The 24903-nt window shown below is 52.6% G+C and overlaps 1 protein-coding gene across 2 annotated transcripts; it reads right to left on the reverse strand.

The window, feature by feature from the left end:
* Window positions 1-386: 386 nt before the first annotated feature.
* Window positions 387-19078, reverse strand: CSPG5 (chondroitin sulfate proteoglycan 5). Of its 2 annotated transcripts, none has more exons than XM_073901103.1 (5): window positions 18824-19078; window positions 17054-18167; window positions 13845-14033; window positions 11908-11983; window positions 387-1502 (listed from the first exon to the last, which is right to left on the reverse strand). In XM_073901103.1, exons 1-5 carry the CDS (start codon window positions 18918-18920, stop codon window positions 1278-1280), a joined length of 1701 nt encoding a protein of 566 aa, XP_073757204.1. In that variant the 5' UTR covers window positions 18921-19078; the 3' UTR covers window positions 387-1277. The 2 variants fall into 2 exon arrangements, with proteins under 2 accessions (XP_073757204.1, XP_025741061.1); XM_025885276.2 differs by lacking the exon at window positions 387-1502 and adding an exon at window positions 5719-6231 and having other exon boundaries at window positions 18824-19072.
* Window positions 19079-24903: the final 5825 nt, after the last annotated feature.

Genomic DNA, 24903 nt, shown 5'->3' on the forward strand with positions numbered 1-24903 from the left:
TTTACCTCGTTGCCTTGTGACCTCAGCCCCTGGATGAGCCCAAGAAATTGTGATTGTGCAGGTTATCTGACTTTTTCTTGCTATTAAGATGTAAGGAGTGTCTTCATGTGACTTGGAGCACCCTAGGTGGAAGCAACTCTTTAGGAATGATTTTGTAACTGGAAAGGAAGATTGATAGGTTTGACTACATAAAACTTAAGTTTTTTAAAATTTTTTTAAAGATTTTATTTATTTATTTGACAGAGAGAGACACAGCGAGAGAGGGAACACAAGCAGGGGGAGTGGGAGAGGGAGAAGCAGGCTTCCCTCCGAGCAGGGAGCCCGACGTGGGGCTCGATCCCAGGACCCTGGGATCATGACCTGAGCCGAAGGCAGACGCTTAATGACTGAACCACCCAGGCGCCCCTTTAAAACTTAAGTTTAATGTTAATTTAACGTTAGGAGTATGAAATTGCAAGCCACAGAGTGGGAAAAGATATTTGCGACACATATGACCAGTAAAACAGCTCATAAATGTGATAGAAGATAGTCTAATAGAAAAACGGGGTAAAGGCTTAAGCAGATGCTTCACTAAAGCAGGAATGTAGATGACTAATAAACATATGGGGAGGGATGCAATCCACTGACAACTAGAGAACGCAAATTAAAAATCACAATTACATACCATTATATGCCTAAAGAATGGCTAGAATTGAAAATGTGAGAATCTCTCTCTCTCTCTTTTTTTTTTTTTAGATTTTATTTGAAGTCATCTCTACACCCAACATGGGGCTCTAACTCACAACGCTGAGATCAAGAGTCGCATGCTCCACCAACTGAGGCAGCCGGGTGCTCCAAAAATGTGAGAATATCAAGTGCTGATGAGGATGCGCACCAAAGGCAGCTCTCATCCGCTGTTGGTGGGAGCTGTTAATCGATGGAACTACTTCGGACATTATCTTGTAAAGGTCAAGATAGGCTGAATTCCATCGTAGCAATTCTGCTCCCAGATACATACCTCAGCACGGCACGCAGTGTACACGCGGGGGCTGACACATTCTTCTTTTTGGCTTGGATAAACCCCGGGCCAGGGTCCTGCTTAGGCTTGACTGGCCATCAGATCCCTCAGGGTAACCTGGCCTATCTTCGCTCCCATATACTTGGTGTAGTCTCACGGTTACACACTCAGGAGAAAATATTAGTTTCATATTCACTTCAGTAGAGACCCGCACTCCCCCAAAGCCTCTCAAATACCCGTAGTGAGCCCCAGGGCTGAGGGAAGAGCCTCTGCTGCATTCTCAGTGATGGCAGTGTTCACACGCCTCATTGCTTGCTTGACCAATAAAGTTGCCTTTATGCCCCTTTCCCTTGGGTTTGGGGGGTGGGTTTGTACAGCCCCCTTGCACTTCGCAGGATACATTCACATACCTTGTGTGAACATCATGACACCGGGAAGTTAGCTCCAACAGGCTGGGCTTTTGGTCCGTTTTGTTCTCCGCTATATCCCTGGTGCCCAGGTAGTCCTGTGAAGAGGTAAGGATTTTGCAGATGAAGAACCTGACGTTCAGAGAGCTCATCTGACTCCTCAATGGAGAGGCCTTCTAGCTCTGAGTCCAGTGTTAGTCCTGCTTCTCAGAGCCCAGGCTAACCTTCCATTTCTATAAATTATATGAGGAAGGTCAAGGGACTGTGTCTGTGGTGTGATGTCACACAGAGGAAAGGACACTGAAACAGAAGTTTAGAGTCTGGGTTCTAATATTGTCACTGATGCTTTCCAGTCTTAAGACCCCAACGCCAGGCTCCAGTGAGGGTGAGAGAAGAGCACGGATATGAAATGTATTGTAAATAGTAAGGTGCCTTTATGGGTTGCACTGCGTCTCACCAGAAAGACATATTGAAGTCCTAACTCCCACTACCTGTAAGTATGGTCTCCTTTGGAAATAGGGTCTTTGCAGCTGTCATCAAGTTGAGAGGAGGTCCTACTGGATTAGGGTGGGCCTTCAACCCAATGACCAGGGCTCCTTATAAGAAGGCCTGGTAAAGACACGGAAACACAGACACATTCAAAGGGAAGAAGGCCCCGTGAAGACAGAGGCAGAAACTGTGTGATGTAAGCATAAGCCGGAGAAGGCTGGGGATTACCGGCAGCCCCCAGAAGCTGGGGAGAGGTGAGGAAGGATTCTTCCCTGGAGCAGCGAGAGGGAGCACGGCCCTACTGACACCTTGATTTGAGAACGCTGGCTTTCAGAACATTCCTGTTGTTCGAGCCATTTAGCTTGTGCTCACTCGTTGTGGCAGCCCCGGGACACGAGCCTGGGCGTGGCGTATGTGTCAAGGAAATGCCTTGTGGAGACTGATGGCCCAGCACCGCACGTGCACTTCTCCTAAGTGAAGGGATCCATCGGTGCCGGAAGGCCCCCAGACGAATGAACTTTCTTCCATGATGCCTACGTTTCCCACATTTTTCGGTTTGTCCTTTCTTTAGAGAGGAGGACACAGAACAGGCTATGGAGTGGGGTGGAAAAAGCAGACAGGAGGGATCTGGGGACCATCACCTGACAGTGCCAGGGTGCTTTAGAGGGACATCTCAAGCACTGGATAATCCCTGAGGGGGCAGAGCTGAGGTCCCCAGGGAGGATGCTGGCTAGGCTCATGGAGCACAGTCACTGAGAGGCACAAACACCCGAGGAAAGAGAACCAGCACAAGACAGACTCCGAGATATGCGATTCCAACACGGCGGCCTCTTCAGAGGGTCAAAGACTCTTGGCAACATCCGGTAACTAATCATCAGGCCTGCTTTGTCTCCTGTTCCTCTTCCGATCTGGGTTTTCCTATTCCTCCTGCATGTGCGGTGAACAGGGGATAGAGCCAAGGGCAGTGACCTGCATCCCATAATACTCTTGTGGGAAAAACAAAACACGATACTAACAAACCCTTATGTCTGGATGAGATTTAGAACTTACAAAGTACTTTCACGTACAATCCCTCTTGATTGGGCCTCCTTATGAAAGGAGCCAGAGGTGCCTAGCCATGAAAGACAGGTCTGTCCTCTGATTCAGAGAGTACAGGAAATCCTAAGTAAAACCATGCCAAACCCCCCAAAGTGGATAAGCATCAGGTTAGGAAACCATAATATACACAGGCCGTAACCCAACATCCTAATTTGCAGCCCTATCCAATAGCAAAGAGCAGACTGAGCTCATAGAACCAGCTGAATGCCATCTGGGCAGAAGTCCCAAGATGAAAACAGAGGACTTCTGTTGTTAGCAAATGGGAGACTAGGTAAATTTAGACCAACCCTTTCACTAAGAACACCAAAAGATGTACAAATATCTGAAAAGCATCAGAGAGCTAACAAAATACTGCGGAATTACCAGGCTGACATCCCAGAGAGGACAGGAACTCAGACAGGTGAGCCCAGCATTTAGAGGACTTCCTCCCTAGAGGCACTTACCCATTTGGAAGGAGGGGGCTAGAACAGTAATGAACTAATGAACGTCTGGGGGCATGGGGAGGGAGTTGGAGTACAGGGCCCACCAAAGGTGGAAAGCTGGTAAACCACTGCCTGTTTGGGGCTGTGCCCTTAGAGGTAAGGATGAACCAAGGGCAAACCAGCCCTTGCATGGTCTGATAAGGTCTGCGGACTGGTTTCAGTGGCCTGGGACTCTCCGACCTTGACCTGGAATAATGTGACCCCAGAATTCTAGTGCCCCTGGGCATGTGACAGAAGCAAACAAAAACCCCTCTCTAAAGGAAGAAATCATCCTAGGCAAAATATTTCGATAAACTATTTTCTAAATACGATGTTCAGCACAAAATAAAAAATAATGAGGCACTTGGGAAGACAAATCAGGGAGAACTAGCAGAACTTATGCAATAGAAACACTCACGGGAATTCCATTTATTGGAATTATCATAGATTGAACAAGGCAAAGTTCTAGAAAACTCTGCCAGTAGTAATTCTGGCCATTTGAACTCCTAATTTTCTCTCTAATCCATCCTCATTTGTTGCCTGCACTGCTATGATCCCCATCCTGTCTGCCTTCACCACTGTCTCCAGAGGTATCTTTTTAGAAAACACATCTGACCTTACCTCAGCTGCGTTTCATGGAATTCAAGGCCCTTCACAATCTGTCCTAAGTTGCCCTTTCCAGCCTCATCACCTAGGACCCCTCCCTCTCACAATTTTTGGTCATATGGCAAGACTTTTCTACGAATATCCTCCACCTTGAATGTCCTCTCCTCCCACGTTATCCTGAAAAACGCCTCCTCATTCCTTCAAAGTCCAATTTAAAGCTCTCTCCTTGAAGCTTTTCTGAATTGGAAACTCCAGCTCTCACAGTTTTGTATTATAATGTTGACACAATGTATTATATTTATTTTTTTAAAGATTTATTTATTTTAGAGAGAGAGACTGGGAACAGGGGGCGGGAGGGGCAGAGGGAGAGGGAGAGAATCCCAAGCAGACCCCCTGCTGAGTGTGGAGCCTCACACGGGACTCAATCCCAGGACCCTGAGATTCAGACCTGAGCCGAAACCAAGAGTGGGACACTCAGCTGACTGAGCCAGTCAGGTGCCCCTATAATTATTTGTTTATAATTCTGTTTCTCAGGTACACTGTTAATTTCCTGAGGTTAGGGTCTGTCTTACTCATCCAGAGTTCCTGGCATCTAGCATAATGCTTGGCTAAGTGCTCAATACATATTTATGAAAGAAGGGAAGGGTATTCTCTTTTTTCTTTCTTCCTTCCTTCCTTCCTTCTTTCTCTTTCTCTTTTTCTTTCTTTCTCTTTCTTTCTCTTTCTTTCTTTCTTTCTTTCTCTCTCTCTCTCTCTCTCTCTCTCTCTCTCTCTCTCTCTCTCTCTTCCTTCCTTCCTTCCGTCCTTCCTTCCTTTTTCTTTTCTTTTTAGTAAGCTCTATATCCCAACTGGGGCTTGAACTCATGACCCTGATATCAAGAGTCACATGTGCTACTGACTGGGCCAGCCAGGCACCACTAGGAAAGGGTATTCTTTAAAAAAAAAAAAAAAAAAGATTTTTTTTATTTATTTGACACACAGAGAGAGAGAGCATAAGTAGGCAGAGCGGCAGGCAGAGGGAGAGGGAGAAGCAGGCTTCCCGCGGAGCAGGGAGCCCAATGTAGGGCTCGATCCCAGGATCCTGGGATCATGACCTGAGCCGAAGGCAGACGCTTAACGACTGAGCCACCCAGGTCATATGGAAAGGGTATTCTTAATAAATAAGGTGCTACAGACTCATGGACTGAATTCTATCACCCCAAAAGTCATATGTTGAAGCCCTAACCCCTAGTGTGACTGTATCTGGAGATAGGGCCTTAAGGAGGTCATTAAGGTTAAATGGATCCTAATCCAATAGGACTGGTATCCTTATGGGAAGAGGAAGAGATACCAGAGACCTCTCTCTTACCACGTGTGCACAGAAGAAAGGCAAACAGCAAGAAGGTGGCTGTGTGCAAGCCAGGCAGAGAGGCCCCGCCAGAAAGCAACTCTGCTGGTACCTTGATCTTGGACATCCAGCCTCCAAAACTGTTAGAAAATAAATTTCTATTGTTGAAGCCACCCAGTCTGTGGTGTTTTGTTATGGCAACCCAAGCTAATACATAGAGCACTTCTGGGATTTCAAACACGTATCAGTATACATCTTTAGGGAAGGTAAGAATTCAACACAGACTGACAGGAATGGTAGGGAGTGGACACAGTGACATCTGTAAAATGGCTTTTTAAAAAGTTTTATTTCAAGATCTTTGTTTTTTACTCTTATTTCAAAAAAAGGTGGGTCAAAGTACAAAAAAAAAAAGTCAGTTGAGTAACAGCAGAGGTTTAGAAATCACAGCAGCGAAGCAATGTACAGACCAGCACAGACAAAACAACCCAATGTGTGCGATTCTGTTCAGGTTCTTTGCTTATTTTGTGTTTTCTCCCTCCTGTACAGAATACATCAAAGCATGCCATGAGACCAGGAAAAGAAAAGAGTTTAACGAATGGTTACAAGAAATAGACTCTGTACAAGAGGAGGTCACGTTCCTTCCCCCGCCCCCCGCCCCCCCGTTCCCTCTCTTCTTGCTCTGCTTTAGGTGAGGTTATTCTGAAGACAGTTCACCTCCAAGTCAGCCTGGTCACCTTTGCCACCCTCGAGCTTGGGTGACATGGAGTTCTGGATGTTAAATGACTCCTCCTCTTTCAGGCAGGACTTGAGAGCTTCCTGGATTTTGTGGGGAGCACTGGGATCATCCTGGAAGAGGGAAAAGGGTGAGGGAGGGGTGGGAAGGAGACAGTGGATAGAGGGGTCAAATAACCACCCCAGGCTTTTGAAAGAAGAAAGAAAGAAACTCTTAAGAGTCGAATGAACCAAAGGGACTCTTTGCAGCCGCTTTCTAGGAATGTCATCCTAAAAACCACTGGCCAGATGGAGATGGACACCTCCAGCAGGTAGCTGGATTACAAATGCCTTTAATGTAGGCCAGGGCAAGGCTTTCCCTCTGGCAGAGACAGGGGGAGAAACGGTCCCTTTAACACGTGGTCTGGCCCCTCGAGAGTCTCACCAACATGAGCTCGGCCTGCCGGGCTGCCTCCCAGGGCCTTTCCCCCTGTTGAGTTCTGCTCTCCCAGAACCGTACTGATCAGGGAACACATCTTGCGACGAGAGGCCAGAGGTGTGTGTACCCCTTACCCGCAGGAGTTTATCTACCAGAAGATGCTAATTTACAAAGGTGTTTCCTCAATCCAAGCCCGGATGAGTCCCGCTGACTCAATGGCCTGCCGTACTTGGCGTCCGACGATACTGGATAGTCGCGCTGCTGGCTCACCACCCGTTCCTGACGCGCTCCGAGCCCTCCTGCGCCCCCCAGATGTGTATGTTGCCTGCAGCCCTAGCACCAGCTGCGGACCCCGACCTGAGTTTGCTTGCTACAGGTTGTCAGGAAACCCACTCCGGTCCACAGTCCCCCAGCTCCGCATTCTGCTCATTCAGAGAGCTCTTAGGGCAACGGCTGCCTTCCCACGGCTCTCTTCCATCAGGGCCATCTGGGCATTATGGGCACACCTCATTATATTGTGCTTCGCAGACACTGCTTTTTTTTTTTTCTTTAAACAAATTGAAGGTTTGTGGTAACCCTGGGTTGAGCAAGTCTATCGGCCTCGTTTTCCAACACTGTTTGCTCATTTCGTGTCTCTGTGTCACATTTTGGTGATTCTCACAACATTTCAAACATTTTCATTACTATTATGTTTGTTATGTGATCTGTGGTCAGTCATCACGACTCACTGAAAACTCAGATGATGGTTAGCATTCTTTAGCAAGAACGTCGTTTTAAATGAAGATATGTACACTGTTTTATTGTACACTCACTAGACAACAGTATGGTGTAAACCTAACCTCTATCTGCACTGGGAAGCCACACCTTTCCTTTGATTCGCTTTATCGCGATGTCTATTTATTGTGGTGGTCTGGAATGGAACCCACACTATCTCGGAGATCTGCCTGCATACCCGTGTGAGTGTGATCTGGTGGGCCTCAGTTCTTTCTTAGGCTCTCCAAACAGCTATTGTAAGTGCTTGGAGCTCGGCTGATCAAAGACACGAGTGGCAAGAAGGGTACAGAATGTTGGTATCTGACCAGCTAGCTCGGACCTTTCTTACTTTAACACTTCTGAAATCGAAGGGAATCATCCTGCTTCCGGAGCAGGGCCTTCTCCGTACAACTGTGGGGAGTTCTCGCCCATGCTGCTGGCTACCGAGTCTGACCCATTACAGCACTAGGTCGGGGTAGTGACTGGTTGGAAAGAAAGCAGGGAATGGCTCCAGGCTTACACAGGACACTCCAGGTGTTCAAAGTGACTGTGCATATAGAAATCAGTGTCACCTCCCCCTGCCCCCAGCCTCACTTGGCACTTTTCCAGAAGACCAGCTTGAACAGAGCAGTACAGAAGAGCTTCAAAGACCTCAGGAATGATTTCCAGACCCCAGGGGAACACATGCTCCCCATTCCCAATGCCACAAGAGCCAGAAGAAATGAACTTCATACAGTTTTGAGACAGACTTCAGGCACTTGATATTTTCTATCGCTGCTGGAAGAGGTTTAGAAAAAACTCCAATGACGTAAATTTAGATGTAGTGAAATGGAAAGATCTCCCTGACATACTAAGTATGTGTACGCACTCATGCACACACAGGCTGTATGGAGAGGGAAGTGGGATGAGGAAGAACTGCACTTTTCATGCCGTGTACTTCTGTGTTGTTTGGGGAGAGACACTGGGCACGGGAGCTTGAGAGCTGGGCCTGTAAAGGTCCCGGGAAGAAGAGACGTTGGGTCACAGCAAACCTGGAATAGGGACAGGGCGGCCTGTCCTTGCCAAGTCTCTTACAAACGTGGGCCTCACTTTCACGCTGCTCAATACCACCTCCCCCCTCTAACTCCCCCCCACCCCACCGATATCACACAGTCTTTGGGGGCAAATAGGCAGCATGTGAGGAAGAGTAGATTTAGGGGTGCTTACAGACCTGGGCATCAACGCTGTGATGCCATGAAGGTGGGGGCCCAAATTAAGCCTGGCTCATGGGATTTAGACAGATGAGAAAACAGACTTCTGGGCCAATAGGTGGGATAAGTACATTCTAAAAATAAGAACACAGGTATCCAAACAATGCTATTTGACAAGCTAAGTACTTCCAACCAATAGGATAGGTGAGGGAGTGTCTGAACCAAGATAGAGCCATCCTAACCCAAGCGTGTCCTCCAGAACGGGATCCTATTAAGCCTAGGGGTTGCTGAACCCTCAGCAGAAGGCCCATCTGCCTTTGATTTGCCGGAAGTCCCTCATGGCAAGGGAGCTGGCCCTCCATCTGGCCTAAGTCCTGGGAACTGCTCTGTGTCCCCCTTCCGGGCCCTTCCCCCCAGCCAAATGGGCAACCTCCAGCCCAGTGTGGTGTGGGTTCAGGCCTGGAGCCCTACTTGTCCAGATACAAACCTCCGTCAGAAGGGGGCATGAAAGAAAGAGCCTAGGAGGGACGATTTAAATGGGGGCGAGGTGCAGAGAAGCACTAAGGGACACCATGGAGATGTCCTAGTAAGGAATTAACTGAAATCCTGGAAGGTCCGTCGAATCTTAGGAAGACCAAGTCATATCCACGACATTCCGCGGGCAGCACAGCAGTGAGAAGCAACAGGGCGGCTCTCAGCGTTTGCCCGTAGATTTTAGGTGACTTGAGTCACGCTGTGCTTCCCACACACTAGCCAGTCCTCCTGGAAAACTTGCCAGCCTCCACAGCATGGGCACCTCTGCCCATGTTCTCCTGCTACCCTGTTCTCCTCAGAACAGGCCTTCCCTTTCCTCCCGATGCTCCTTTCAGGGACTGGCTGCCTCGCTGCATACACGCTCACCTGGCCACTGGCTCACCAGCTGCAGAGCCAGGTGAGGAGCAGCTCCAGGCCACTGCAGGAGGGGAAGGAAGCGCCTCTGGCGCAGGCACCAGCCTCGCTCCGTCCCCTGACACAAGCCCAAAGCAGCACCTTTTTTTGGTTTGAAATCTTTTCAGAGTGTGGCTCAGAGAGATGACTGGAAATGGCTAGGAAAATGACCCACTCATCCTCCTTTACTTACGTAAAAGAAATAACCCCTCTATTAAGATCAGTAGAACTCTCCAAAATTTTCGGAGCCATCAATACCACCAAGGACACTGGAGGGTGAGGGGAAGGGGCCGGCAGAGATACTTGAGCAGGCTCGACTCGGGTGCCCCTCGCCCCCTCTCCCAGCTCACCTGGAGATTTCCTGGCTTCCAACCTGCTTGTAAGCACTCGACGGGGTGCCTGAAGCAACCAATAGGGCTTCACTTCAAAACAAAGTGGCAACTGTCTGAACTGTCAATGCCCACAAGATCTCGAATGTGACCAAGTCTGACTTTTGGTCTCTGGCCCCAGGAGGGCCCAGAGACCACCAGAGCCTCATCTTGCCACCTCACTGAAGGATGTCCTGAGCGCTACCCAGACAACCTCACGGCCCTTCTCAGGCAGAGTCCGTCATGGCTGACCAGTCCCTGCTCTGCTCCGGTTTTAAGGCTTATCCTATTCTGCACTCAAAGTCAGTGGGAGCGTTCATGGACAAATGCCATGCTTTCTACAAAGTCGGGTCAGCCAAGAAGAGCTGGAAACCTCTGTATTGGCTCATGCCCCCAAGACCTCCAAGAGGATCTATTTCCTTCCCTCCCTTTTTGGGACGAGGAAAGGTGTCTGTCTACAGCTGGGACGCCAGAAAATGTATGCATCAGAAACTTTTCTAAGGACCCTTGCGCTCTGGACAACGAACACCCTGCCTGCAGGAACCACCATACAGGTCTGACGGGCTGCCCCACGCAAACAATGGAACCGGAAGGCCCTGCGGTCGGCCATCATTCGCCAGCATTCTGCAAATGGCGACTACACGCATACTACCACGAGGGGCCAGACAAGGTAGGGATGGAGTGTATGGAGACAAGGGAGGCTCTTCCTGCCCTCAGGGTGCCTCTCTCGAGGGTTGATTAAAGTGTTTACCAATCTTAACGTTTATAAGACATCTGGTGTCCTACGTTATTAGATTCATCTTGAACGTATTAATATCTTGGTGCATACCAAGTAAAATCATATCTGTTTCTCTACCCTTTGTATCAAAGACTTTAAAAAATCATCCTAAACTAACCTCTTTCATTTCTTCTTTAAAGTTAACCCCTTTGCTCCTCCTCCACCAGGCCAAGTTCTTCCCTGGGGTTTGGTGAACAAGGTCACATTTACTATTATTCTCTCTTTCCCCTTCTGGGGCTACACTGTCCCCATCTATCAAAGGAAAACAATGGTCTCGATCTGTGCTGTCCCACACTGAAGCACAAGCCGCTCCCCCTGAGCTCCACAGCTGCAGGTAGCTTGTGGCTGCTGGAGTGGACCGTGCGACACAGAGCATCTCCATGTCACAGAAGGCGCCACAGGGTGGCGCCGGCCCGCACGGTTGAGGCCTCCATGTGCCTCTGTGCCCTGCTGTTTCAAAGAACTTCTTCAAAATTTGCTCTCAATCTTCACCGTGCCCATCTGGAGGGTCTGAGTTTAGCTCCCTCATCTGTGTATGGATGCGTTTACCTTGCGGTATGGGGCTTGCGTCCCGTGCCAAATTCCTGGGCTTGGATGTGACGTGATCCGGACCTTGGATGGTTTTTGCTTTATTTATGAAATTTTCTCTGACGGTACCCAGTACTTTACTGGTTAGTCTGGTCCAGAAAACACACTAGAAGGCCAGCATCTTTAGAAACTGGTCTGTTGGGACCTTCTATTGAGTTTCCACTGATATTTATCCTCCCAAGAACAGAATTTACCCCTAGATTTATTATTCCACCAGCGTTTTGTGCCCTCCTTAGCTCTAACCAGTGTAAATATGCCTGCCGGTTTTTAGGGTCCTCAGACAGTGGAAAGGACACTGTTTTTCCAGCCATCCCAAAGAGCAACCACCATTCACTTCAGTGACCACCAGGACAGCCCCTCAGGATGGAAGCAGAGTCTTTCTTCTTGATACAGAAAGTAGAAAGACACAGAGAAAGACAAATCAGACTTCTAAACTCTAGATGAAGCTAAAAATCACAAGTCATCCTGGAAAAAAATCTGCGTTACTACCTGTAACTGTTTGTCAAGGAAGTGATGCACCATTCTGCCCCTAGTCCCACGTCACCACCCCAACTGGTCTCCCTAGGCTGACCTCCAGAGCTGGGAGGAGCGGCTCCAAGCTCTGAAATAGCCCAAAGACAAGGGCAGCGGCCAGGCCGGGGTGTGCCTAGGGATCAGGGGAGGCCTGGAGAAGATGAGTCACCTGACAGATCAGTTATCTCAGAGAGCCAAGGTGCCGCATGCAGAGTGGGGGGAGGAGGTACAGGGACTGTCGCAAAGTTTCCTTACGTTTGGGTGAGAGCCTTCAGCAATGGTGGAGAGGGAGAAGTTATCGTTGTGGAGCTCAGACGGGGTCCGGAATTTGCTGGTTGGGACAGAAGAGAGCAGGGAAAATGTGAGTGCAATGATCATGGCAAAGCCTGACCAAAGCTACAAGGGTCAAACTCTTATTTCATCAAACGCCACGGACCATAATAAGATGTGCCACTATTTGACGCACCGCAGAGAAAAAAACTTCTGCCATTTACACCGGGATCCAATACTTCCTTATCACCTAGAGTTTTTATTATACACTGGAAGTAGCTCATTGAGACTTTAGATAAAGCCCTGACTACGCTATGAACAGCTCTGGCCAGGATCGTGCATGCCAGGCAATTACAACTACAGCATGACTGCCATCTGGCCAACAGTGATTATAAGATGCCAGCGATTATGAGACACAATCCAATTTCAGAGATGTTAATATGTGGGGGGAAAAGTGTGTATCTTAGAGTCAGTAAACCATGGCAGTATCCGTCGGGCATCGAGGACGTGTAGTGTTACCAGAGCGGTACCCGGGCTTGGGAAAGCAAGCAAGCATGCACTGGGACATGAGGGTGACAGCCTCAGAGCTGAAGGGCCATGGGGGCCAGGCTCTGTGCAGAACACGTAGCCTGCTGACGGAGGAAGGCCTAGAACAAGGCCCTGTCTCTGGCCACCGCTCTTGCTTCTCCAGTCCCCGGCGGGGGTTCCTTCTCTCCCTGGTCCTCCTCCGCAGCTACCGTGATAGGTGGTCGCACCCTGGCCCTCTCCTCCCCCTGCCACCGAGGGTCCCGGCTGCTGACCACATGCACAGATACGGCCCTGCTTCAGTGCGCAGGCACAATGGAGAGGCCCTCTCGGCGCTGGGGCCGTTATCTGAAAGGCTCCAGGCGGCCGTCAGCATCTGCCTAGGGCAGGCGTGTACCCAGCAAAGGAGCAACAGAGGGCGTTTTGTCCTTTTTCCCAGGACCCAGGGAAAGTCCTTCGGTCGCATTCTCTGGAGGGAGTCTCGGGGGGCGGGGGGCGGATTAAGAGGGCAACAGGTCGAAAGGGAGGGAGGGGCAGTTCTGCATAAATTGTCTCTTGGGCCTCAAGGAAACTGAACTGCAACCTCCTGCCTTTGTGAGTCCCTGTGACACCTCAGAACATTCCTTACTTTGCTCAGGGGTAGAGTGACTCTCTCACAGTGTGTAAGACCACATCCAAGTGTTCAAGGCATGGACTTAAAGGGAAACGCGTGTGGATCCTCACATGCACACAGCAGTCACTCCTCCGCTAAGACAGAAGCTGAAATGAGACTCTATTCCCATCTGGCCTTGGAAATCCACAGCCGAGGAAGTTGAGCCCAGGCCCCTCCATCCCCAAAACTCTACTTAGGAGAAGTAAAAAGGACCTTCCCTAAATTCCTCACACTTCTGTCTGGACCAAGGGTTGACAAGCTTGGAACGGCAATGTGCTGCCAAACCCCTTCTATTCAGCATCAGGGAGAAGGAGCCGGTACTGAGAGACAGCAGACCTGAGGAAGCTGGAGTTACTTCTCATGAACTGTGAGTGAAATCCTCACCCTGGCCATGGGCGTCCAGGACCCCAGAAGCAGGTGCAGTCCGGTGCTGGAGGACTGAGCACAGTAACTTACACGGGGGACCACACCCAGGAGGGCACTGGGTGCTTTTTCCTTAAGCGCCATCAGTCCCGGGGTGGGGGGTGCTGGGGATGGGGCCAGACAGCTGCTGTGTGCCCCAGGGGCTTGGTCTCTGCCACAATGCGGGCACATCCGGTGCAGGAACGGATAGATTTGGCTGAGTCTTTGGGACGGACAACACAACTAGGGATGCAGAGCAGGTTCCAGGAACCCTCGCGACCATAGCGCCGGATCAGATGGAGGGGTGCGGCCATGGGGGGGGGGCTGGCTGACCCAGACTCACTTGGTCCTACGCAGCTTGGTGTTCTCCGTCTTGAGCAGATAGAGCTTCTTGGCGAAGAACACCGTCATCATGAACAGCAGGAGCAGGACGAAGGCGGCGGAGCCGACGGCCACGCACATCACCTGGAAGTCGGTGATGATGGACTCGCAGCGCGTCCCCTTGTGCCAGATGTAGTCCTGCGTGTTACACCTGGGGCAGCGACAGAGGGAGACTGAGGTGACAGGCAGGCAGTCCCGGCCACAGCAAGGGCCTGGTCCCTAAGCCGCCTACTCACCTCAGCAGCCTGCTCCTGTGAGCGTCTAGAGGAACCGGGAGGCGCCCAGTCTGTGCGGACCCCACCGCGGAGATTCTGCGGACCCGCCCTACGCAGCGGGCAGGACGGCGCTGGGGTCCGGGAGGTAAAATGAGACAACCAGGGCGCCAAGAGATGGCGTGAACTGGTCACTCACGGGACTGTTCAGGGCCCGCGGAGGGCGGGAACCCCGGTTTTCTACCTCGCGGCCTCAAGGAGGACAATCACAGGATTCTCTCCGCTCCCCCTGCCCTTGGCTCTGGGTGAAAAACAAGATCATAGGGCCTTGGGCCACAAAAGGAGTCAGCCCACTCTACCCGGGAAAACCTATTCTGCTGCTCTGCAGTCCCGTCTAGTCCACAGGGCTACCCGGACACCGAAACAGAAGGAAGTGACAGACAAGGAGAGCACAAAGATGGATGTATATTCTCCTCCTATCTCTGCAGCCCCCCGAATTCTGCCCCTAAAGCTTCTTGTCCTATTACCATAACGGTCATGAAAGCACAGTGAGAATCAACCCTCTGGGTGGGTTTTTAGTCCTTTTGTTGAGTGACTTTCTCTTGCCCTTGGGGACATTCCCAGGCTCCAACCCTTCATGACATTGCTGTTTCCATGGGAACCAGGCTGCTTCAAAGAGGAAAGATGTGGAAGGATACAGAGGCAGGCAAAGGAGGGAGGACATGAACCTCAGGGTGAGTGACAGACAAGAGAAAGGAGTCCAGAAAAGGGGAAATCATGCCTCGGAGAACTGGCTACTCCACACCCGGAACAGCGTGGGGAGCCATGACTAACAGGAAAGTCTTTCTTTTCCAAGGGACCCTCTGCAGTCCTGGGAGGCTATCTGTTTGAGGACGGTGGGGAAGGAAGATCCCACTAGCCCACGGTTCTAGACAAGTTCTGCCATAGCTCTGCTCATTTCCCTGCAGTGGGTCAGGGTGACAGAGACAAAGGCGTGCTGCAGTCTGCAACTGAGGGCTCAGCAGTCTCCTGTGAGCGGAATGCAGAACAGTTTCTGAGCCACAGCCGAGCCTGGGCGTGCACAGCTGGGGGAGGGATCTCTGGAAGGGAGGCCCAAGGGTGACCCTGGAAAGGAAGGTGAGCAAGGGGAACCGGTGGGGGGACTTGCGGAAAAGCCCTCTGAGGCGGGACCCACTGGACGATCCCCGGTCAGCACAGCCATGCAGCTTACTGAGGACAAGGCTGCTTTTCCACTCAGGAGTCCTGAGAGCTCCAGGAGCTTCTGGGAACATTTCTAGCTCTCCAGAGGCAGCAAGGGCTCTCCATTTCAGGTGGTGATGGCAAGACTGCTTGGAAGGTGAAGGGTCAGGCCTCCAATAGAATGAAAGATAATGATTTCGCACAGACATTTCAGAACTCCCAGGCTAAATCCCACTAACCATCCCTATAGTCCCACTCACCAAAGCTTGAGGAGCAAAATCACAGGGTTTCCACATGTTTCTGGTAGCCCTTAACCAACTGGCAAGGTCTTGTTGCCATAATGTCTTGGTGACAATTTCTCCTTTTAGCAGTGACTGGACAACTCCAATCAGAACTGTGTGGACGCATCCTATATGACTGACCCTAATCATTTCATGATCATTCATAGGAAAGAAGGAACTGGAAGTCAAACTTTAATGCCAAAAGCACAATGTTCACACTTTCTTATATTATTCTTCTATCGGAACATCAAGACCTACAGAATTTGAATTCTTCACATACCTCCAAAAAGACCAAGAAAAACAAACATCAGGAACGACACTTACAGAGACACCCATATTACAGAAATGTTCCTCCTAGGACCAACGGAAACCAGTCCCAGAGGAATCTGGGGGTTCTACCCCACTTCTAGGGCCTGTAAATGATGGAGACAAGCAAACTACCCAGATCATCCCTGACTTGGGATTCTTCCAGAATAAGCCAGTGAGCTCTCCAGCAGGTTAACTACCTTGCCATGAGGGCAGGTATATGATGTATTCCTGATGAGGCATGGGATGGTGGCTGCAGACAACGTCCTTAGAGACACTAAACTCTCTGGGTCTTTAAAACATTCTGCGCTGGGTAATCCCAAGGAGGACAAAAATCAAGGTAGAAGGGGAAAAGCCACTATCCAGGGGCGCCTGGGTGGCTCAGTCATTAAGCATCTGCCTTCGGCTCAGGTCATGTTCCCAGGGTCCTGGGATCGAGTCCTACATCGGGCTCCCTGCTCAGCGGGGAGTCTGCTTCTCCCTCTCCCACTCCCCCTGCTTGTGTTCCCTCTCTCGCTGTGTCCCTCTCTGTCAAGTAAATAAAATCTTAAAAAAAAAAAAAAAAGCCACTAGCCAAAGTTAAGGAACCCCACCACCTCTACTATGCCAGGAAAGATACTCTGCTTGACTTGACCTACTTGAGTGGCTGCTCTCAGGGTCTGCTCCCAACGAGAAGGTCCTCACTGTGACTCTACCTGCCCTGCAGGTAGATGGGGTCTTCCTCCTGCCACATATCTGTCTCAAAGGTCTTCTTTCCTCCAGAGTAGGTTTATAAGCCTATTCTTTGTGCTAGTGTAGCCAGAACCCTCCAACAAGACCCCTCAAGCCAGTAAAGGCCGCTTTCCAAAACCCTTACAGAAGTCCCTTTCACTTTGCCTTTATAGTTTAGTGCTTCGGTAAAGGACACACACTTGGAGGAAATACAAAATCTTACTTCTGGGAAATCTGTCCTAGTGATGGGGTCACAGGAGGTACATTTAAGAAGTAATTGCCCTTGGAAGATAGTGCGTGGACATCTCTTGACCTCGGAACCCCAGGATCCTCTTGGCTTGGGAACGCACAACCCCTTGGAAGCTGTGCCCGTCATGTCCCCCTCTTTGCTGAGTCTGCCTCACACACACACTCTTCAGTTCTTTTACAAGCCCCTGTGCACCTGCCTGCTACACCCTTACCTGCAGAAGGCCCCTATGTTCTCCACCAGGTAGCACTGGCCGCCATTGTGGCAGTAACTTGGGAAGAGGTCGCACACAGACCGGCAGGAGCCGTTATGCCGCACAAAGCCGCTGCGGCACTCGGTGCCATTCTCACTTGGGGCCAGGTCCCTGCCTGGCTCTCCCGGGCGGGGCCTGAGGGCGATGCTGCTGCCAGGGACCATCCCCAGAGTATGCTGTGGGGGGACAACATGCCACCGACTGGTGGGCTGGCCAGTCCCGGGCCCCAGACCAGGCTTTTCAGTGGGCACCAGAAGGTCACTTTCATCTTCCAGGTCTCCACCTCCCACTGCATCCTTGTCATCCTCCTCTTCCTCCTCCTCTTCATCCAAGTCATCATAGAAGGATGTGGTGGGGTAGAAGTCAGATTCATCAAAGGGGGTGAAGTCATCGTATAAGTCAAGCAGGCTCCAGGAAGGGGTCTCTCCCCCAGTATCGGGGTGGTGCTCTGAGGTCCCTGGCGACCCCGGGAAGCTCCCCAGGTCGCCGCCACGGCCCTCACCATCCAATCCTTCGAAGTAGTCGATGTCAATTATATCTGATGCTGGCTGGGGTTCCAGTGTACCCTGAAAGGGGAACGTGGGCTCTGGCCCATGCGGGTCATGTGTGCTGCCTCCCAGGTTCAGCCAAACCTCCAAGGGGCTCTCCTTGGGGAGTTCGGGGCCTGGGCTCAGCTTGTCGCCAGGAGTGGGAGAGGGTGGTCCGCTGGCCTCTGTAGCCTCGGGGGTGGCAGGGGGCATCGATGACTGTCCCAGGGCCTCCTCGGGAGCCGGGAGCGTGGCTGGAAGGGCCTGGGTGTCGCCGCTGCCGGCCTCTGCGGTCACTCCACCCAGGCCCGGGCTGTCGGCCTCCAGCCAGGCGGTGCCAGTCACCGCCGCGGACGCCTCCAGTGCCTCCTCCGGCCCGACCCCAGGCCCCACCACGGCCGGCTGGCCGCCAGGTGCAGTCCACGAGGTCTCATCCTCTCCAGCAACTGGTGGGCCGGCCTTCTCCCGCGTGCCGTTGGCACGCGGCTTCCACGCCAGGACGCTCTTCACCAGCTCCTCGGCCTCGACGGCGCTGCCCGCCTCACGCGCTGTGGGCGGGAAGGAGGGGGCACGATGTCAGGGCCCCGCCCCCCGCCGCGGCTCGCTCTCCCAGCCTCCCCGCCCACCCGAAGACTCCGGGACAAGGTTTCCCAAGGCCACACCCCCGTCCCGTTCCCCGCCAAGGCGGGGAACACAACCGGCCCGGCGTTTCCCGCTCAGGCCCCGCCCCTCAGGCGTCATGCCCCGCCCCCGACAGGGCCCGCAGGGTAACGCGGCGGCCCCCACCTTCGGCCCTAGGCAGAGGTTTGACCCTCAGGACTCCACCCCACCTCCAGAACCCGCCCTGAAGTCGCACCCTCAAGGCCCCGCCCCACCCCAGGCTCCGCCCTGAAGTCGCAGCCTCATGGCCCCATCACCTCCAGGTCCCGCCCCGAAGTCTCACCCTTAGGCCCCGCCCACTCAGGCCCCTCCCCCAGCCGGCACCCCTGTTCGCACACCCGGGTCGGGGCCGCCCCCCACTTCTCCGCATCCCCCAAGTACCCCCCCTCTTCGCGCGCCCCTTCCCCCGCCCCGGTCGCGGGCAAGGCGCTGCCCCGCCCCCTTGCCACAGCTCGCGAACTCCGCCTGTACCCGAGGCCAGCGGGACCCTGGCCCAGGGTGAGGCGCGAGAGCCACTGGGGTCCCGGTCGCAGTCGGTACCTACCCGGCGCGGCCCCGGCGGCGAGGAGCAGCGTGGCCCCCAGAAGCAGCAGCAGCGGCGGCGGCCCCCGGCCCGGGCCCCCGCCCCCGGCTCGGCCCATGGCGCGGCGCCCCGACCGCTGTCCGCGGTCTGCCCGGCTGGCTGCGCCCTCGGCTCGCCGGCCGCCGCGCCTCCCGCCCGCGCTGCGGCCGTCTCAGCCCACGATGGGCAGCGCGAGAAGCCGCATGCCGCCGCCGCCGTCCGCCGCTGTCCCCGGCGCGCCGCGCCTCCCCGCCTCCCGCGCCGCCGCTGCCGCGCTCAGCGCCGCCCCCACCCCGCCCGCCGCGCCCGCCCCGCCGCACGTAGCTCTGACGCCTGCCCTGCTCGGTCCGCCTGCCGGGGACAGACCGACCCCCGGCTCGGGACGCCGAGACAAACGGACGTGGAGTAGCGCGGGTGGGTGCGGAGCACAGCGCCGCGCGTGGCGTTAGCCGACAGGTGCACGGGCGGGAGACCTGCGGGGCGGGGCCCGCTCTCCCCGTGGAGGGCTGGCACGGGCCCCCCCACCTGCGAGGAACCCACCCGCCACGCGGCGAGCACGGAGGCGGGGGCCCAGACACCCGCAAGTTTGGGGCGGGGCTCGGAAGGGCCGCGGGGGGCGGAAGCCCGAGCTCGCGCTGTGGAAATGAGCCGAGTCCAGGGCGCACGGAGCCTCTCGGATTTCTGCGCCAATGCCGTGTTCGAGGCGGGGAAGGGTCTCGGGGAGGTCTGTGGGTGCCCACGGGGGCGGGGCGGGCGCTGGCAGCGCCAGGCAAGGGGGCGAAGCCGAGAGCTCAGGCTCTAATCGGATCAGACCTAATCCGTCCACAGCCAAAGCCCAGGCCTCGCACAGCCGGGCCCTCCGCAGCGCATCCCAGGGCAGGGGGCAAGACTTTCCTGAGACTGGGGCTACCCCGCCTTCCTTCTCGCCTCCTCGGGGGCAGCCTGGGCAGCGGCCTTTAATCCTGGCCCCTTCTTCCCAGGATACATCACTCCCCCCACCATGTGTCCCAGGCCACCAAAGCTCAAGGTCCTGGGCAGACCCAAGCAGCCAAACTCGCAGCCTAGGGACGCGCGGGGCTCCAGGACTGGCGTTAGAGTAGTCTGCGGGCTGCCAAAGCTCAGTGTTCAGCCAGGGACCCCTCACCCCCAGAGCCCTGCTTGGTGGGGAGTTGTGGCCTAGTCACCTAGCCTACCGCCCAAAGCAACCATCCACCTCCTGATGTGTTATTGACCCAAATAACATTCGGGGTCACCACCTTTCGACGTGACACCCATGGTATTTGAGACACTCCCATTTCTGTCCCTAGCGAGCCACATAGGTAACCAAGTTGGAGAATCTATCCCTTCATGTCCTAGTGTGTATCTCTGGATGGGGTTCCCTTGGTTCAAAGTGTGTTCTTCTCACCATACTACCGCAGCAGCAACCTCTTAGGCAGGCTGGTGTTCCCTTCCTTCCAAGTCTGCCTGGCAAACGAGCCAGAAAGCTCAGTTCCTGTCACCTTTGCCTTCTGTGAAGCCTTCCCAGCCTGCTCCTGGAATCGTCGGTCTACAGTAATTCCCCACTGGACTGCAGGGCACGATGAGTGCACAGGACCAGGCACTGGGAGGCTCGCGAAAGCGGCGAGAAGCAAACACGCATGAATGGCAACCAGGTACTCCCACCCCAGAGCTGGGGGGCTGGAGCTTCCTGCAAAGGGCCTGACTTCGTGAAGCTCTTTCCATGGCTTCACACTGCCTCTGGGGGACAGTAAACAACAGTTTGGACTACAGCCTTCTCTGAGCAGAGGGCCAGGCTGGGCTTTGCACTTGCTGGTTGACCACAGAGGCACTAACGCACCCTTCCAACCCCATCTCTGCTTCCCTTGTCTGTGGCTTATCTTCGTATTTTCTTTTTTGGCTTATGTACAAGTCTGTGTTCCTTTGCTTCTGGTGGTGATTGTGAGAGCAGAGGATCTTGGTGGACCTGCCTACCTCCTCCTTCCCCAGGCCGGTCTGTTTGGGGATGGGGCCTCACCAATGGGGCCTTGATGTCTGGGGCATGATGACTACCCTGTTTTTCACTAGAAAGGTCTGAATGGGACCCTTCTCCCAGTTCTTTGTTAAAACTCCAGCAACTCCAGTTTGTTTCTCATTTTAATGTTTTATTAAATATTTAAATATATTTTAAATTCAATTAAAAAATTTTTTTAAGTAGGATCCACACCCAAGGTGGAGTCTGAAGTCACCACCCTGAGATCGAGTCACATGCTCCACCCAACTGAGCCAGCCAGGCTGGCTTCAATTCAATTTTTGAATTATAACAAGCATATGGTATAAAATAAAATATGAAATGTCGCCTTCCTCAATGACCTTCTTTCCTACCTTGGAGACAAATTCTTTTAACCACTTTCTTCATTTTGGGATTTTAAGCCAATGGTTGCCATTCACTTTCATTCTGATCCTCCCTAGACCTCAGAACTGAGCACGGCACGGCTGGTCTGGAGCCACCTCCACGAGATGAGTGGGAGAAACTCATCAGGCAATGGAGGGTGACAGGAAAAGAAGGATTTGGCATCAGATCTGCGTGACCTTGGGAGTTAGTAACCCATTTCCTTTATGAGACAGTGGTAACCATAGTGTCCAGTGACTGCAGTACTTTTTCTGGGCCCAGGGGTTAGGGTGGGCCAAAGAAGAGATCGAAGATGTAGGAACTGCAGAGTGAAAGAAAGGGAAATTAACCTCTATCTAGAGTCTACACCCATGTGCCCACATTCAAGTCTTGTGCATTTGGGCATCAAGGATGCTTTTGTGGGGCAATGGCTTCCAAAAGGTTCCTATTGGGTTTGGCAACCTGCCTCCAGTACCAAGGCAGGCACAAGGCCCATTGCCATGGCTACAGCCTGCCTCCTTGTGCATAGAAAGCCTCTAGCTTAACTAGGGGCTGCTGTCCAGGACAGGAGCTGCTCCAGTTGCCATGGCTGGGGGCATACTTCAGTCTGGACAGGAAGCAGCATGGTTCCTGGCTTTAAGTCCTCAGTAGTAACTATTAACATTTTTGTGAGTTTCTAGTTTTCCTAGTACTCTAATTTGTCCTGTTCCTCACAATCATGCTACAAATATCTTACCCATTCTGCACATTTGCAAACTGACACAGATCATGCTAATGATGTGGTAGGGCCAGGACTTGAGCCGAGATCTTGATTTCAAACCTTTTCATTCTTGCTTCTTAAGTACAAAAGAGGAATCAGGATGCACAGGTCAGGCCTCACTTGGCAGAATGGAAGCCCTGCCTCTCTCCCCAACCCCCACACTCGGGCATTTTAAGGGTCGGTGCTATGATTTCTTAACAGGGTACAACCTGGCAATGATCCAGACTCATATTCTAGGTCAGAATCAGAAAGGGCCATCTAGCACTGCCTCTCCCCTGCCAGGAGAGATCTGGACTATGGGGCAGTCAGCTCTGACCATTTTTGGTGATGGGCTGCTGCTAGTGGACCTTCTTGCACCATTACCAGGAAGAAGGGAAGAGCCAAGAGTGAGCGGCCCGAGTTACGTGCGCTGACAAGCACCTCCTCACTGCAAGAACTCTGGACTCTCAATCGCACAAGTACCCCTCCTAGAAAAGCATGTCACAACCTGGAGGTGGTCATCTTTTCCTGGCAGTGGGTCTGCTGCAAGATGGGAAAAAACCCTGAATTTCATTCCCCCAAAGCCAAGTCAGTTGGGAGAAAGCCACACAGCACAAGCCAACACAGCCTCAGACATGGATCAACTAGGCTTGTTTGCAGGAAGAGTCCTGCTGTCTCAGCAGGCGACCTCTCCAGGTGGTTCTCAGGAAACCCATAGGTACTACACAATAAGCAGACTGGAACAAGGAATGCCAGTCCATTGGGATGACTATGGGAAATCCGTGAAGTGTCAGGGCCAAACCAGCCATGGAAATCAGCCTGTGCAAAGGAGCTATTACCTTCCAATGGCACCGCTGCTTCCTAACTCCCTCTGGGACCATCTAGTTGTGAGGGCACCTGAGGTGGTAGGTTGCCACAGGAGAGAGTGGGAGGGATTTTCTTTCCGGTCTAAGTCGTCTGAAGGTGTTGGTCATGGTACTGTATGAAGGCATGGCTATTTTGCAGACCCTAAGGGTCCGCAGTGGTAAGGTGGCTGCCAGCAGTCACCTGAATGCTCTCCGTGGGCTTGGAAGGGCCTAGGAAGGCCTCTGGGGACAGGAGGGAATAGAGTTGGCCCCAGTTCTCCAAGGCAGGCCAGGAGCAGGAAGAGGGGATCAGACAAGTCTCTCTCTCCCCTTGGGGTCCCATGGGTTGGAAAGGGCTGGGGGGGGGGTCTCAGGCAGAGAGAGCTAGCTCTAATTTGTTTCGGAACCTCTGGTTAAGCCTATTCACAGGACTCCTTTTGGTCACTACTGTCTCAGTTCAGTTTCAAATTCAGGGTCAAAGGCGCTTCCTAGTAAAGAGAGGTGGCAGGCCTAAAAACAAGCCACCAGGAAATGAAGTCCAGGGGAGCTGTTCACAAGGGATCCAACACTGAGGGTCCTGGGCTTCCATCCTATTCTGCAAGGTGATTTCCTTAGATGGAGACCATCCATTCACAGGGGAGCAAGATGCTTTCACCTTGTTCCCAGTAAGTCCTCCTTCAACAGGACCAAGTGAAGTGCAGCTATGCTCTAGGAGCCGGAGAAGAGAAAGCAGGGTTAACTAAAGGTCACGGGCAGAGAGGTTTGCAGAAGGAAATCTCAGGGCAGGCACTGTGTATCCAAAGGGGTGCTCTGATTATTCAGATGAGGTCTTCCTGGAATGAAGGTGAACCCTCAGGTAACCACACCCAGCAGGACAGAAATCATGTAAACACATCCAGCTCACACTATTTACATTATCCCCCAGAAAGCTCTTTGAGTATACCGTTTTTCTTCACGACCACTTGGCACTATCCAAAATAATCCTATTTTTTTTTTAAGATTTATTTTATTTATTTGACAGAGAGAGACACAGCGAGAGAGGGAACACAAGCAGGGGGAGTGGGAGAGGGAGAAGCAGGCTTCCCGCTGAGCAGGGAGCCCAATGTGGGGCTCGATCCCAGGACCCCGGGATCACGACCCAAGCCAAAGGCAGGCACTTAATGACTGAGCCACCCAGACGCCCTCAAAATAATCCTATTTCTTATTAACTATTTATGGTCTTGTATCCCCCACCTGACAAGGATGTAAGTGGCCTGGAGTGCAGGGGCCTTGCCTACCTTATTCATAATTATGACTTCACTGCATGCAAGGTCCAATGCCTGGCACCTAAGAGGCCCTCAAATGTTTACTGGATGAATGGAACTCATAGAATGAACAGTCAGCGGGGCGCCTGGGTGGCTCAGTCATTAAGCGTCTGCCTTCGGCTCAGGTCATGATCCCGGGGTCCTGGGGTCGAGCCCCGCATCGGGCTCCCTGCTCTGTGGGAAGCCTGCTTCTCCCTCTCCCACTCCCCCTGCTTGTGTTCCCTCTGTCGCTGTGTCTCTGTCAAAGTAAAAAAAAAAAGAATGAACTGTCAGGAACCACAGAGATCTTGCTGTACCACACAACCTTCCTAACCAGTGGTTCTCAAAGGGTGGTCCCTTGCCCACGTGCATCAGGACCCCCTGGAAATGTTAAAAACAGTATTTCAGGGGTGCCTGGGTGGCTCAGTCGGTTAAGCATCCGACTCTTGATTTCAGCCTGGGTCATGATCTCAGGGTGGTGAGACTGAGCCTCAGCATGGAGCGTACTTAAGATTCTCTCTCTCCTTCTCCCTCTGTCCCGCTCTAAACACAGTATATCAAGAACTCACTCCAGACCTGCTCAATCAGTTCTGAGGGTGGGGCCGAGCAGCTTGTCTGTGAACAATCCTATGGGTGATCCTGATCTGTCCTCAGGTTGGCAAACTACTGTCCATAACTACATTTGGGGGAACCACTCCACAGTAAGGATCTGAGGAACCTGTGGAAGAGTGGTTATACATGTCCTGTTATACTTTAAAAAGAACTCACACTCAAGCTTATAAACTAGTCTCTAGTTTGGGTCAAGGATTAACCTCCTTCATCACCCC

This window comes from Callorhinus ursinus, unplaced genomic scaffold (genome assembly GCF_003265705.2).
Source record: "Callorhinus ursinus isolate GAN/ISIS: 27379988/994484 unplaced genomic scaffold, GSC_fseal_2.0 scaffold15, whole genome shotgun sequence".
In the NCBI taxonomy this organism is placed as follows: Eukaryota; Metazoa; Chordata; class Mammalia; order Carnivora; family Otariidae; genus Callorhinus; species Callorhinus ursinus.

Excerpts from the sequence above, each read along its gene's own strand:
- CSPG5 (XM_073901103.1), bottom strand. The coding sequence starts at position 18,920 with ATGGGCCGAGCCGGGGGCGGGGGCCCGGGCCGGGGGCCGCCGCCGCTG. Across the intron at positions 14,034-17,053 it reads AACATAGGGGCCTTCTGCAG|GTGTAACACGCAGGACTACA; the intron begins GTAAGGGTGTAG and ends TCGCTGCCCCAG. Across the intron at positions 11,984-13,844 it reads ACCAAGCTGCGTAGGACCAA|CAAATTCCGGACCCCGTCTG; the intron begins GTGAGTCTGGGT and ends TGTCCCAACCAG.